Source organism: Neofelis nebulosa, chromosome 6 (assembly GCF_028018385.1).
Source record: "Neofelis nebulosa isolate mNeoNeb1 chromosome 6, mNeoNeb1.pri, whole genome shotgun sequence".
Lineage (NCBI taxonomy): Eukaryota > Metazoa > Chordata > Mammalia > Carnivora > Felidae > Neofelis > Neofelis nebulosa.
The window spans coordinates 53,098,398-53,110,804 of NC_080787.1; the positions used below are offsets into that span (position 1 = coordinate 53,098,398).

Sequence of the window (12,407 nt, forward strand, 5' to 3'; positions counted from 1 at the left end):
GCATCCTGCTTCAGACCTCTTTCCTGGTACTTACATTTCTGTAAACCTAAAGCTTGTTTAGGGTTCTTTGGGGCAAATTGTCTTGCCTTTTATAGAAAGTTCCCTTTGCAGGAACTTAAATCATATGTGCCTTTCATCTTCATATAATGTTGTGTTTGTGTTACAAATACCTCATTTTGTCAAAGAAGAGATTTACGCCTCTGTTTCTTGTTCTCCTTTTAATATACCTAACTTGAAACAGGTTCCTGACTCTGCATGGTTAAGAATCTATTCTTATCTATAGTAAGTTTCACAGCCACATTTTCAACACTTTTTATCGTCGGGGGTTTTTTTGTTTGTTTTTTCGGGGTTTTTTTTTTTTGGCTGTTTTGGGGGATATTGGTTCATTGCTGTTTCTTGTATCCCATATCATCTCCATGCCTGGATTCATTTTACAATTTGCCAGAGTATATCATTTTTAAGAGAGTGCACAAGGGTGATAAACTTTCTGAACTTTGTATAGTGTGCATGTCTTTATTTTGTTCTTACACCAAATAGTATTTGACTGCATATAGGATTCTAGGTTTAACATCATTTTGCAGATAACTTGAACAGCATTGTTTTCAGACTTCTTTTTTCACTGATATGGCAGATCAGATGTTCAGAGAAACCTCTTCCAGTTAGCACAACTGAAATTGCTGGGTGAAACATCTGGATCAGTCAAGTGAATGTAAAGGAATCCCTTTGAGGCAGAAATGGGGAGAATGCTATGTTCCTGCCCCTCCCTCTTTCCCTGGAGTTTCAAAGTTGCCATGGGTTTGACTGAGTTTAACAAGGGTCCTAACATCCATAGTAGACAAAATCCAAACAAACAATTTCTCTTTGTTTTATGGGCTGCACTTAAGACTTCACCCTAAGAGCCACAAATCCAACCACTTCATGTACAAAGGGAAAGAGAGAGGGAGGGAGGGGGTAGCAGGGAGGGAGTGATGATGTAGAGGAAGGGAGGAGAAGGAAAGGATGGGGAGAGGGAGACAGGGAGGGATGGAGAAGGAGGATAGGAGGGAGAGAGAAAAATTGTCAACCCAGCAATTCCCACAATCAATCCCTCTGTTAATTACCCCGACTCAGTATCTGTCCTGGCCCAGCTTGGAATTTCTCCCAGAGTTCCATAGAAAAGTATAGCTTAGGGACGGCTGGGTGGCTCAGTAGGTTGAGCGTCCGACTTCGGCTCAGGTCATGATCTCACAGTCTGTGAGTTCGAGCCCCACATCAGTCTCTGTGCTGATGGCTCAGAGGCTGGAGCCTGCTTCTGATTCTGTGTCTCCCTCTCTCTCTGCCCCTTCCCTGCTCATGCTCTGTCTCTCTCTGTCTCAAAAATAAATAAAAACATTAAAAAGTTTAAAAAATATATTTAAAAAAAAAGAAAAGTATAGCTTATATTCTATCAGTTCTCTCTAAACTTGCTTGCTTTGTGTTTGTTCTACTGTGGTTTCTCTACCCATCCAACCCAATCCATTATTTGTCCTTCAGAAATCCCTCAAAACTGCTGGTTGTCTTAGAGCACCTTATAGTGTTTTCCAGCATTCTTTGAATTCTTCGCTTTAGTAGATTTTCTTTTTTCAGTGTATCACAGTAATACATAGTAGGCATAATTAATGCCTTGTAAAGAAAAGAAAAACATACCTGAGCTGAAATGAAAAGAAGACCATGATGTATTCATTCATTTGTAAATCCATTCATCCATTCCATAATTTTTAATGAGATCTGCCACGTACTGGCCTAGTTCAAAGCATTTGGAAACAGCAGTGGCAAAACCAAGTTCTATTCAAAGGAGCTTATATCCTAGAGTGCCATTAGATTTTTTTATTATTATTATTACAGGTTATGAGGAGCCTGGGTGGCTCAGTCAGTTAAGGGTCCAACTCTTGATTCTGGCTCAGATCACAATCTCACATTTCGTGAGTTACACCAGGCTCTGTGCCGACAGCTTACTTGAGACTCTTCCTCTCTCTCTGCCCCTCCCCTGCTCATACTGTCTTTCTCAAAAATAAATAATAAATACTTTTTAAAAATACAAGTTGAAGAACAAGATAAATAACACAATAGCATTTTTGTGTGGAAATGGGTGTGGGTAGCACGGACAAGCAGGGACAATCAGGAGTTGAATTTAGAATCTGAGGGATTTGAGGTGTCACTTCCATATCCAGGGAAAGAGATCAGTAAGCCTTAAGGTTCAGGAATCTAAAGTTCAGGAGAGAGCTTTGGGATGGAGAGGAAGATTACAACTGGGGAGTCATGAGCATGGATGTATATATTATATATATTTCAAAAATTTGAATAGATCATTTTCAAGAGTTGGCATGCCATTTTCTTACCTGCCACATTTCCTTTTCCATATCTTTGAACACTTTGACTAACCCAAGTTATCAAGTGCAGACTATCGTGTGTGTTCCTCCTCTCCATTCCCTCCACTACTTCCCTAGTTCGGTGCTCTGTCGCCCAGTTGAGATGCTCCTGCCTCCTGTGGCTTGCCCAAGTTACCCCACACACAACAAACAGATCACACTGTTTTGTGTGACTAAAGCACACCTGTGATCATGCAGTAACTGCTCAAAGATAACCCGTGACCTGATGAATTCAATGGCCAAACACTTAGCCTGCCGTCACAATCCCAGCCTACCATTCCAAACCTACAACTCACTAGTCCCCTTCACACACATCATGTTCTTTGCACTGTCCCTATGGGTTCTTGCCTCAGTGACTTGTGCATCCTGGTTCCTCTACAGAAACACCTTTCCTTGGCAACCCTGAATGCCTAACCCCTGCCCATTCTTCAAGGCATGATAAAAATGCCACCTGCTTCAGCAGATCTGGATGACTGCCCCATATGGAAATAATCTTTCCCACCTCTGATACCCCACTTCACAGTAGGGGAATAGCACAGCATGAGCAACATTTTCCTAAGAGCAGCAAACACATATAAACACAAGAGAGATTCTGAAAGTAAGATGGTCCGGGGACAAACAGATTTGGATAATACTCCACACAAAAGCTCTCTCTTAGAAATTCGCATTACGTGTTCACATGTGAACATTCTCAAAAGTCCTTTGGGGGAGAAAAAATACGTACCTTTCTTTAATCCAGCTGTCACAAATGTATTTGACCTTGGAACACTTGTATCACAAAATACTCATTAACATTTTATGTAAGATATGTTCCAAGGTTCTCACCTAGTACTTAGAGCTGGAGACCTGAATTCTAGTCCCAGTTAAGCACCTGTCAGCACTGGTTTTCCCCAGATTCAGGTCCAGATAAGGCAATTGTGTATGCCTACACAGGTAACAGGTCAACACCACATCTGAGAAGGGAAACCAGACATCCCAACACCTATAGGGTAACCATACATACCAGGACTGGTATCTCCTAGACACTGGCACTAGCCTAGTAGATTTTCACAGACAAGCCCAGCTGGTTCGTAAAGATTAAATGGTTTATATCCCTCATAATGATTTATGGCCATGTGGGCTATGATGTCAAATTACTAGGTGTGTGACCTTTGTCAGGCCACCTCTCTTTCAGGACCTGTTAGCTCATCTCTTAAATGAGGGGGCTTGTCTGGATGGTGCCAACATTCCATGCAACTGTGATTAATGGACACTATGTGTCCAGCTTTGAGCCTCACCTACTTCTTATATGGTCTCTCTTCCCTATTATCCCCTAAAGGGGTCTCTTTCCATGTTATTTTTTATTTCTTTCAGAGCATGGCAGAGAACCTTGAACATGGCTGGATCTCAGTAAATACATGCTGCATACAAATTTAAAGAAGACTGAAGCATTTAGACCTCTGACAAAATTTCAAAATTACTCCTTGAGATGATGAAAAATTAAATGGAATCTAAGAAGCAAAATGATCTGGTCAAAGCAGCAAGCCCCATACAGAAATAATGGCAGATCATTTGCTAACACTACTACCAACAAACTAGCCCTGCCAGTATCAGCTAACACTGGACATTTGTCTGCTGTGAGGAGTGGTTACAGTGGCTCACATGTTAGGATATAAACCTCCAACCAATCTTATTAGGTGGGTACTATTATTATCCCCACTTTACAGATGAGAAAAATGAAGCACAGAGGGGTTAAGCAACTTGTCTGAAGTCCACCAGGTGGCAAGTGATATGTTCAAAACCCCACAGTCTAGCTCTAGAGCCCGCACTTGGGCACTGTGCAAACTGCCTCTCCCTCCCTTTCAGTGGCATTCTTCACACAAGCATCCCAACAGCCCACATTAGTGCTCAGGCAGAAACCGGGGCTTGGGAAGGCTTCGAGGTTACTCAGTGTCCTATAGCTCTCATTCCACAATACAACACTGATACACAATACAATCAGCAAAGTTACTGCCCTATGATAAACATTTGAGCTATCACGGACAGCCAACTGCCAAGAGAGGGGCACGAGGGGCACCTGGGTAGCTCAGTCAGTTAAGCGGCTGACTCTTGATTTCGGCTCAGGTCGTGATCTCATGGTTTGTGAGTTCAAGCCCTGCGTCGGGCTCTGAGCTGACGGCATGGACCCTGTTTGGGATTCTCTCTCTCCTTCTCTCTGTCTGCCCCTCCCTGCCCCACTTGAACACTCTCTCTCAAAACAAATAAATAAACATTAAAAAATAATAATAATAAACAAAAACTATGCCTACAAACCCAGGAAGTATAGTTTGGGATTGGGAAGGTTTAACCAAAGCAGCATTCAGTAGACAATCTCATGTAGTGTGCAGCACATAATAGGCACTCCATTAATGTTTCTTCCAAATCAAAGAGACAAAAAGGAAATCTAAGAATTGCTTTCATAATGAAAACGGCACCTAAGGAAGTAGGTGCTCAATAAATATTATTTTTTATCCATGCATCGTGAGAAGTCCAGAGAGTTGTAAAAGATGATCTGATATATTTCCAAAGAGCCCTCAGCCTCTGATTTCAATTCTCAAAAACTCCCTGAGGAGGCTATGGACACTCTCTCTCTGTGGGGACTTTTAAGAACACATTCTTAGGGGAGCCACTTGGAGGGGTGGTTTAGATTATTTCCAAACAGATAAATTAAGGTAAAGAGGCTAGACCAAACGCCCCCACACTGCTTCCCAGTTCTAATTTCCATATAATCACCTCAGAAGCTGAAGCTTCCACTCTGATCTCCATGGAACAGATGAACTGGATGGACCAGCAGACATTGCCATCCCGCCAACTAAGGATGGCTGAGTGATTTGGAAACCTTCCAGAAGGGCCTGGTTAAATTGAGGGCCATTTATTTCATGAAGAAATAAACCACAGAGAGCCCCTTTCAAACATGCACGCAGAAAGCAGGACAAAATGCGGAGGAGATTATCTGTTCAGAATTTGCTTTAAAAGAGCCCGGGCAGCACTCATTTATTTTTGAGAAAATATATGATTAACCAGAGTTAACTACGAATTCAGATGTTGTGCATTAGACCAGCTTCTCAAAGTTTGAGAGCATTTAATATTACATATCGCTGCCATTTGGACTAAATTGTTTTTTTAATGTACACAATATTACAAATTTAATTTGAGCTGTTTGAATCAGTCTGTAAAAAAGATTTGATTATACCTGAGTGTTCTGGCCCCAGCTTTTCCGTATCTCAGTAATCTTGGCGGTAATTGGCTGATTAGGCGTCTCACACTCCATCTTTGCCTCAGTTTCCATGGTAATGTTACAGGAGCTATTATAGATGAGAACTTCATCTCTTTCCACTTTAGGGCTGAAACGAGAGGGGAGGTTAAATGGGGTGTCATCAATCTTAATGAAATGCAATTATTTTTACTCTTATTAATCATTGCAAGCCATTAGCTTGTGGCAACTATAGGCCACCATTTGTCAAATTTTGCAAATTTCCGTAATTTTGTTTCCATTCTTTTATTGTTTATTTGTTTTCCTTTTATCTGCACACCCTGCAATGAAAATGCACGTGGTAAATATCTTTCACTGAGGCCTTTCTCTTTTCCGAATCTATTAGGAACATTAGCAAAAGCTTCTCCAAAACCCAACTTAACAAGCAATGTGCACACAATACTTCCAGTGCCAAAAATGGAAGCAAATGTTGGGCAGAGGTGTTTTTTTTTTTCTTTTCCCCTTTCCTCTTTCTGTTCTTACTCACACTTAGTGTTGGGGGAGTGAATTGCCTGAATCCCCCCAGGGCAGATGGAGAAATTGGAAAACCCACACAACTGGCTAACTGGTCCCTAATTCCAACTGTGAAAAAATGAGCTCATTTAGGCTTTCAATTCCCTCTCCCCAGCTGATGGCAATGAGGCTCTGTTGCTAGCAGTGGAACATTAACTTAGTAAATTAATTAAACTTACTTAACAGCCCAGACTAAGGAGATTCGATATATGTGCCAGTTATACTACCAGCCACTCGCTTTAAAAGTCCTCTTGCTTTAAGGAGAGAAGCCAGACTGGATTTAAAATGAAAAACAGCAGTGTAGCATTGCAGAAAGTCTAAAAATATGCTGTGTAGCAGAGGTGAAAGCATGGTTATTGCAGGCTATTGTCCCCAACAGGTGTGACATTTACTCAACAATAATCCTGGCTTTAGGCATTGTTGCAACTAACTCAAAGAGTATTAGTAACAATAGTGCATGGTGTCTTATACTTTTCAACAGTTTCATTTGTATGATCTCATTTTGGCCAGTAAAGTAGGTAGAGGCATAAAGAACATAACCCACACAGATCAGAAGATTCACAAAAAGCCAAACGTAGCAGTACAGCAGTTCCAAGATGAGAACTCAGGTGTCCTGTCTCCTAGAGCAGTACTCTCAAGTTCTGAGATGCTGTTTAAACATCAGCATGAAGAACGATCGGTCTTCTTCATGGGAAGAAGGGAAGACGAGGAAGGGCCATGGAAAGAGCAAAAGGTCACTCACTGCCTGAGAAACTATAAGTCATGCCGAACTGGAGTCTCTTTTCTCAAATCAATGTCAACATGGTTTCTCCCACAATTTGCTAGAAATAGTGAAAAGGATAACTACCATATCTACTTAGTCTTCAACTCTTCATAATAAAATATTCCCAGCTTCACATTCACCCAAGTCATGACTTCCACGCCCACTGTACTCTGGACTTACTCTAGATGGTCCATATTTTAACATCATGTGGCCCAGAACTGAACACCCATAATTTGTGTTAACCACTAGGGCCATGGTCTGTGCTTATCTGAGCCCTCCCTCCCATGGCAACCAACACTGTGCTTGTTTTGTAGCTCCATGCTTAAATTAAGGTGGTGGTAAACTCAAAGTCTCGGATCCACAACTACCTGAAGATTTTACCATGTTGCATTTGTTCGTGATTTCCTGAGAAGCATTAGCATGCAGAGGTTAGGCTTGGAAGCAGGCCAGCTAGATATGAATCCCCCAGCTGATATTTACCATCTCTAGGATGCTGTGAGGACATTACTCTCTAAGCTTTGGTTCCCATGTTTATAAAATGGGAGTTATCATTATCAGGTACCTATTTTATAGAGGTGCTGAGCAGGGGGGGTGAAATGCAACCTACAAAATGATTTGTAAAGAATCTGGCACACAGTGAGAGAGGCAACTCATTACAGTTTTTGGTTTAGTGGTGTTGGCGATATTATTGTTGAAATGTAAATGTGGGAATTGACATTCATTATTGTTACATGTCTTCTCACTGATGTGGACCCATTGTTCAAATGCATTTTGAACCTGGAGCCAGTTGTAACTCCAAATCCATTTAGCTGAGCCATCGTCCAAGGGGTAGACAGAGCCACAGGGTAAATAAAGCATTTGCTCCTGAAGTGTCACTTGTTCTCAAAGATTCAGGAAAGTAATTTAGCTTTTATATTAAAATGTCATGTAATATTTAGACAAATATGGCAACATGGTGGAATAGAATGCAAAGTTCACATGGGTTTTTCAAATAAAACACCTGATTTCAAAGCCAGTGTGTTAGGCCACTCGACTTTGCAGCTAGAACCTTTCTTTTGCCACTCGGGTGGGGGTTGGAGATGTTGGAATAGTTTGAGAAACACTCCCTCTATATTTCCATCAGAAATCACTTATAAATTTATCAGAAAGTAAACAAATTTGGTGTGCCACCCATCATTTTCCTTATGAATCAGTACCCAGATAGCTACAAATGGTCCTTGAGTTATAAAGATTTGACTTAACGATTTTTTGACTTTATGATAGTATGAAAGCAAGATGCAGTTAGTAGAAACTATATTTCTAATTTTGAACTTGGATCTTTTCCTGGACTAGAGATATGTGGTACAATCCTCTCTCATGATGACAGGCAAAAGCAGCTCCCAGTCAGACAAAATATCATGAAGGTAAACAGTCTACACACTTAGGGCCATCCTGTCCCTATACAACCATTCTGTTTTTCGTGTTTTAGTAGCCAATAGACTACATGAGATATTTAACAATTTATTATAAAATGGCCTTCATGTTAGGCGATTTTGCCCAACTGTAGGCTAATATAAGTGTTCTGAGGATGTTTAAGGTAGACTAGACTAAGTTATGATACTAGGTATGTTAACTTTATTAAATGAATTTTCAACTTATAATATTTTCAACTTACAATGGCTTTATTGGGTCATAACTTCATGGTTAAGTCGAGGGAGATCTGTAGTTTTATTTCTGAAAGCTCACAGACCATATGATTAATAATTCATTCTAGAATTTTATCAGGGATAACACAACCTTAGTTGTCTAAATTTCCAGAATCCCCTTTTACCCTTTTTAGGGAAAGAGTGTTTGTCTCCTCTCCTCTATCTGCTCTGTGGCTCACTCTTATCTTCATTACCAGCAGTGGATTCTCAATCCTACCAACAACTAATTTGTACTCAGTGACACAAATGATCTAGAATACAAACTTGAACTCAAGGAAAGGAGTAACAAACTTCCTATACAACCTTTTTTTTTTTTTTGGTCTTGGTTTTCTACCCTGCTAATGAGCCTTCTACTGCCCTTTCCAGGATCTTCATCAGCAAAGACTAGAATAAAATGGAGTAAATCACCCAGCTCCTCTCTCATGCACTGTCTTCCCTAATCATGTCATACTGCTCGGAAAGAGTTAAAACCACTTTATTTTAATGTTTATTTTTTTGAGAGAGAGAGAAAGAGAGCATAAGCAGGGAAAGGGCAGAGAGAGAAGGAGACACAGAGTCTGAAGCAGGCTTCAGGCTCCGAGCTGTTAGCACAGGGCCCAATGCAGGGCCCAAACTCATGAACCAGAAGATCATGACCTGAGCTAAAGTCAGCCACCCAACCCACTGAGCCACCCAGGTGCCCCTAAAACCACTTTTTATTATCTTAGACCTTTTTTTTAACCAAGCTTTAGATAATATATATATTATATTATATATATATAATATATAATAATTATATATATATATATTATATATTATATATATATATATAAATATACATATATTTTTTCCCCCTGGTTATCTCCCTGGAGACTACTTTTCATTAAAAATCCATCATCAAAATTAGCAGAGACACCAGGATATCACAAATAGACCACTGGGGCACTTAAGTGGCCTAGTCGGTTAAGCGTCCGACTTCAGCTCAGGTCATGATCTCACATCTCATGAGTTCAAGCTCTGTATCAGGCTCACTGACAAGGCAGAGCCTGCTTGGGGTTCTCTCTCTCTCTCTCTCTCTCTCTCTCTCTGCTGTTCCTCCCCCCCTCCCAAAAAATAAACTTCAAATAAAATAGACTAACATTTACAAATTTTCAGAGTTTCCTAATAGCTATTATTCCATGTTTTCTTCCACAATTCTATCAGTTAAGTAGTACAAATGGGCACATTTAAATATAATGTATGTGTGTGTGTGTGTGTGTGTGTGTGTGTGTATGTGTGTGTGTATATATATATATATGTGTATATATATACATATATATATGTGTGTATATATATATATATATATGTACACACACACATACACACACAACATATATGTGCAGAAAGACACACAAATATTTATTTTGAGGGAATGAGATAAACAGTTTTAGTCCAAATGGTGGCAAAAAGATTTCCAGAACCTAAGTTTCCTGACTCGTAATCTATGGTTCTTTCAGTTGGTCTGATCAGAACCCAAAGTAAGCAGGTAATCTTGCATACACTATCTAGGACAGGCAACAAAACATCTGCAGTGTTTATGTCTCCCTCAGTTAGCCTGAAATTGCTTCTGGTGGTTCTGGAATATCATTGAACTGCTCACTTCAGCCCAAGAGCTCCCATCACTGACACTGAAGGCACAGCATCAGGCCAAGTACACTGTCATCCAGAGGCTTGGTTTCCAGTCCTGACACTACCAAGGCTAGACTGTGTGACTCTGGAAAGATATTGTTTCCTTAGAATAGAATCTAAACTCTAAACTCCTTACTTTGGCCTCCAAGACCTTAAATACTTCTCCAAGCTCACATAGAGAACTTTCCTTCCTTCTTACTCTACTTCTGTCCTTCTGGCCTCTGATAGTTGTGTTTTCTGGTTATTAAATTGGTATATGTTCACTAAAAAAAAACATAAAAACCCAATAAATAGATGTAAGTAATACTCCAACCACATAGGGTAGGCATTCAACATTTTAGACTACATCCTTCCAGTCTTTTTTCTAATCACCTGTTATATGCATGTATAAACACATATACTATATGTACACCTTTAAGATTAAATTGATGCACTATTTTGTGACCTGTACCTATTACTTCCCAACATATTGTAAGCATCTCCCTTTCCAGTTAAATATTCTGCATCATGACTTTTTTTATTTTTATTTATTTATTTTTAAATTTACATGCAAGTTAGTTAGCATATAGTGCAACAATGATTTCAGGAGTAGATTCCTTAACACCCCTTACCCATTTAGCCCACCTCCCTCCCAACCCCTCCAGTAACCCTCTGTTTGTTCTCCATATATACGAGTCTCTTATATTTTGGCCCCCCTCCCTGTTTTTATATTATTTTTGTTTCCCTTCCCTTATGTTCATCTGTTTTGTATCTTAAAGTCCTCATATGAGTGAAGTCATAGGATATTTGTCCTCCTCTAATTTTCTGTGTCGTGATTTTTAAAGGATCTTGGTATATTAGCATTTGGATTCATTCTTTATTATTAAACACTTCATTTCAAATTTTTTGTTATAACTAAAACTTCAAAAATGTAGTTTTTCCAAAGTATTACATATTTCTAACTGCTTTCTTAAAATCCCTAGAAGTGAAATTACTGAAACACAGCAAATGAAAAATTTTAAGTTTATCAGCACATATTGCCAAATAATGTCAAAAGAAACAGCATAACTTTTAATAGGATCTAAGGTTCAGTTCCCTCAGAGACCTCCTGCAGTAGAGAAGGACATAGAAGAACCTCAAAGGAGAACCCTGGAAATTTGGTGAAGTATTCAAAATTCAGTGGAGCCAGGACCTGATATGTGCTTCTTGTTATCCAGTGTTCATGAGTTCTGAAATCCAGTCCTGCCTGAGTACAACCTCCAGTACACTGTTTCCTGTATGATCTAAACAGGGTTCTTCACAGCTTCTGGAAAACAACTAGCCCAGGAGGTTCCTCTCTTCCTATGATGAATTTGTACTAAAACACAGGCTGTCTTAGGACATCAAAAAGTCAGCCTGCCATGAAAAGGACTCGTTATCTCTTTCATTCTGGGATATCAATCTTATTTAGTTTTATTTTTGAATGGGCAAATAGGCCTTCATTAAAACATCAGGTATAAGCACTCTATCTAGACAAGAAATCAAGAAGAGTGCAGGGTGATATTCAGTGCTGAAATTACATGCTGCATGAGAAAAGAATTGCTAGTGGAAATTAGGCTGTCCTGAGTCACCAACATGATCACACATTTTCCTTCAATTTGTTTAGAAAAGGTGTTTTTACCTGGAAAGTGGTGCTATTTGTTTGTTTTCTAAGTTCAAAAATTCTTTATAAGCTTATGGCTTCTAAATCCTAGGTCTACAGTAATTCTGCCTGCACATCCCCCCTTCTTTTGAATAAACATTGTGCAATCTGCTGGATTTCTCTATGACTTTTTTTTCATACTTGTGAATCTGTTTGGAAAGAAAAGAAAAAGGAAAGGGGAAAAGAGCCTTCTGTTTTTCATAATGTCTAATCTTTTTCCCCATTGGCATTCACCAGATGTTGCTTTGGATCGGAAGATAAATATTAAAATCTGAGCAAGAACAAAGCAAGCTGTTTACTGGGCAGATTTTTCAGATGTTCTCTGGAACACTTGAAAAGACAGGAGATGCTTTGATATGCAGGCTGGCTGGAATCCACAATGGAATGGTCCCTCTAACGAGAGTGGTAGGCCCCTGAGGCCACGTCCACCCAGCCTGCAGCTCCTGATGGTTCCATCTGTCCATTGGCCATGCATCTGTGG

The 12,407-nt window shown here is 39.8% G+C and overlaps 1 protein-coding gene across 2 annotated transcripts in view; it reads right to left on the minus strand.

The window, feature by feature from the left end:
- Positions 1 to 12,407, minus strand: part of PKHD1 (PKHD1 ciliary IPT domain containing fibrocystin/polyductin) — a 473,171-nt gene that overhangs the window by 378,008 nt on the left and 82,756 nt on the right. For both annotated transcript variants that reach the window (XR_009263031.1, XM_058734233.1), the window contains exon 34: positions 5,599 to 5,749. Coding sequence is in view for 1 of the 2 variants with exons in the window: in XM_058734233.1 (XP_058590216.1) it covers positions 5,599 to 5,749 (151 nt within the window). In the remaining variant the exon portion in view is untranslated. The remainder of the gene's footprint in view (positions 1 to 5,598; positions 5,750 to 12,407) is intronic.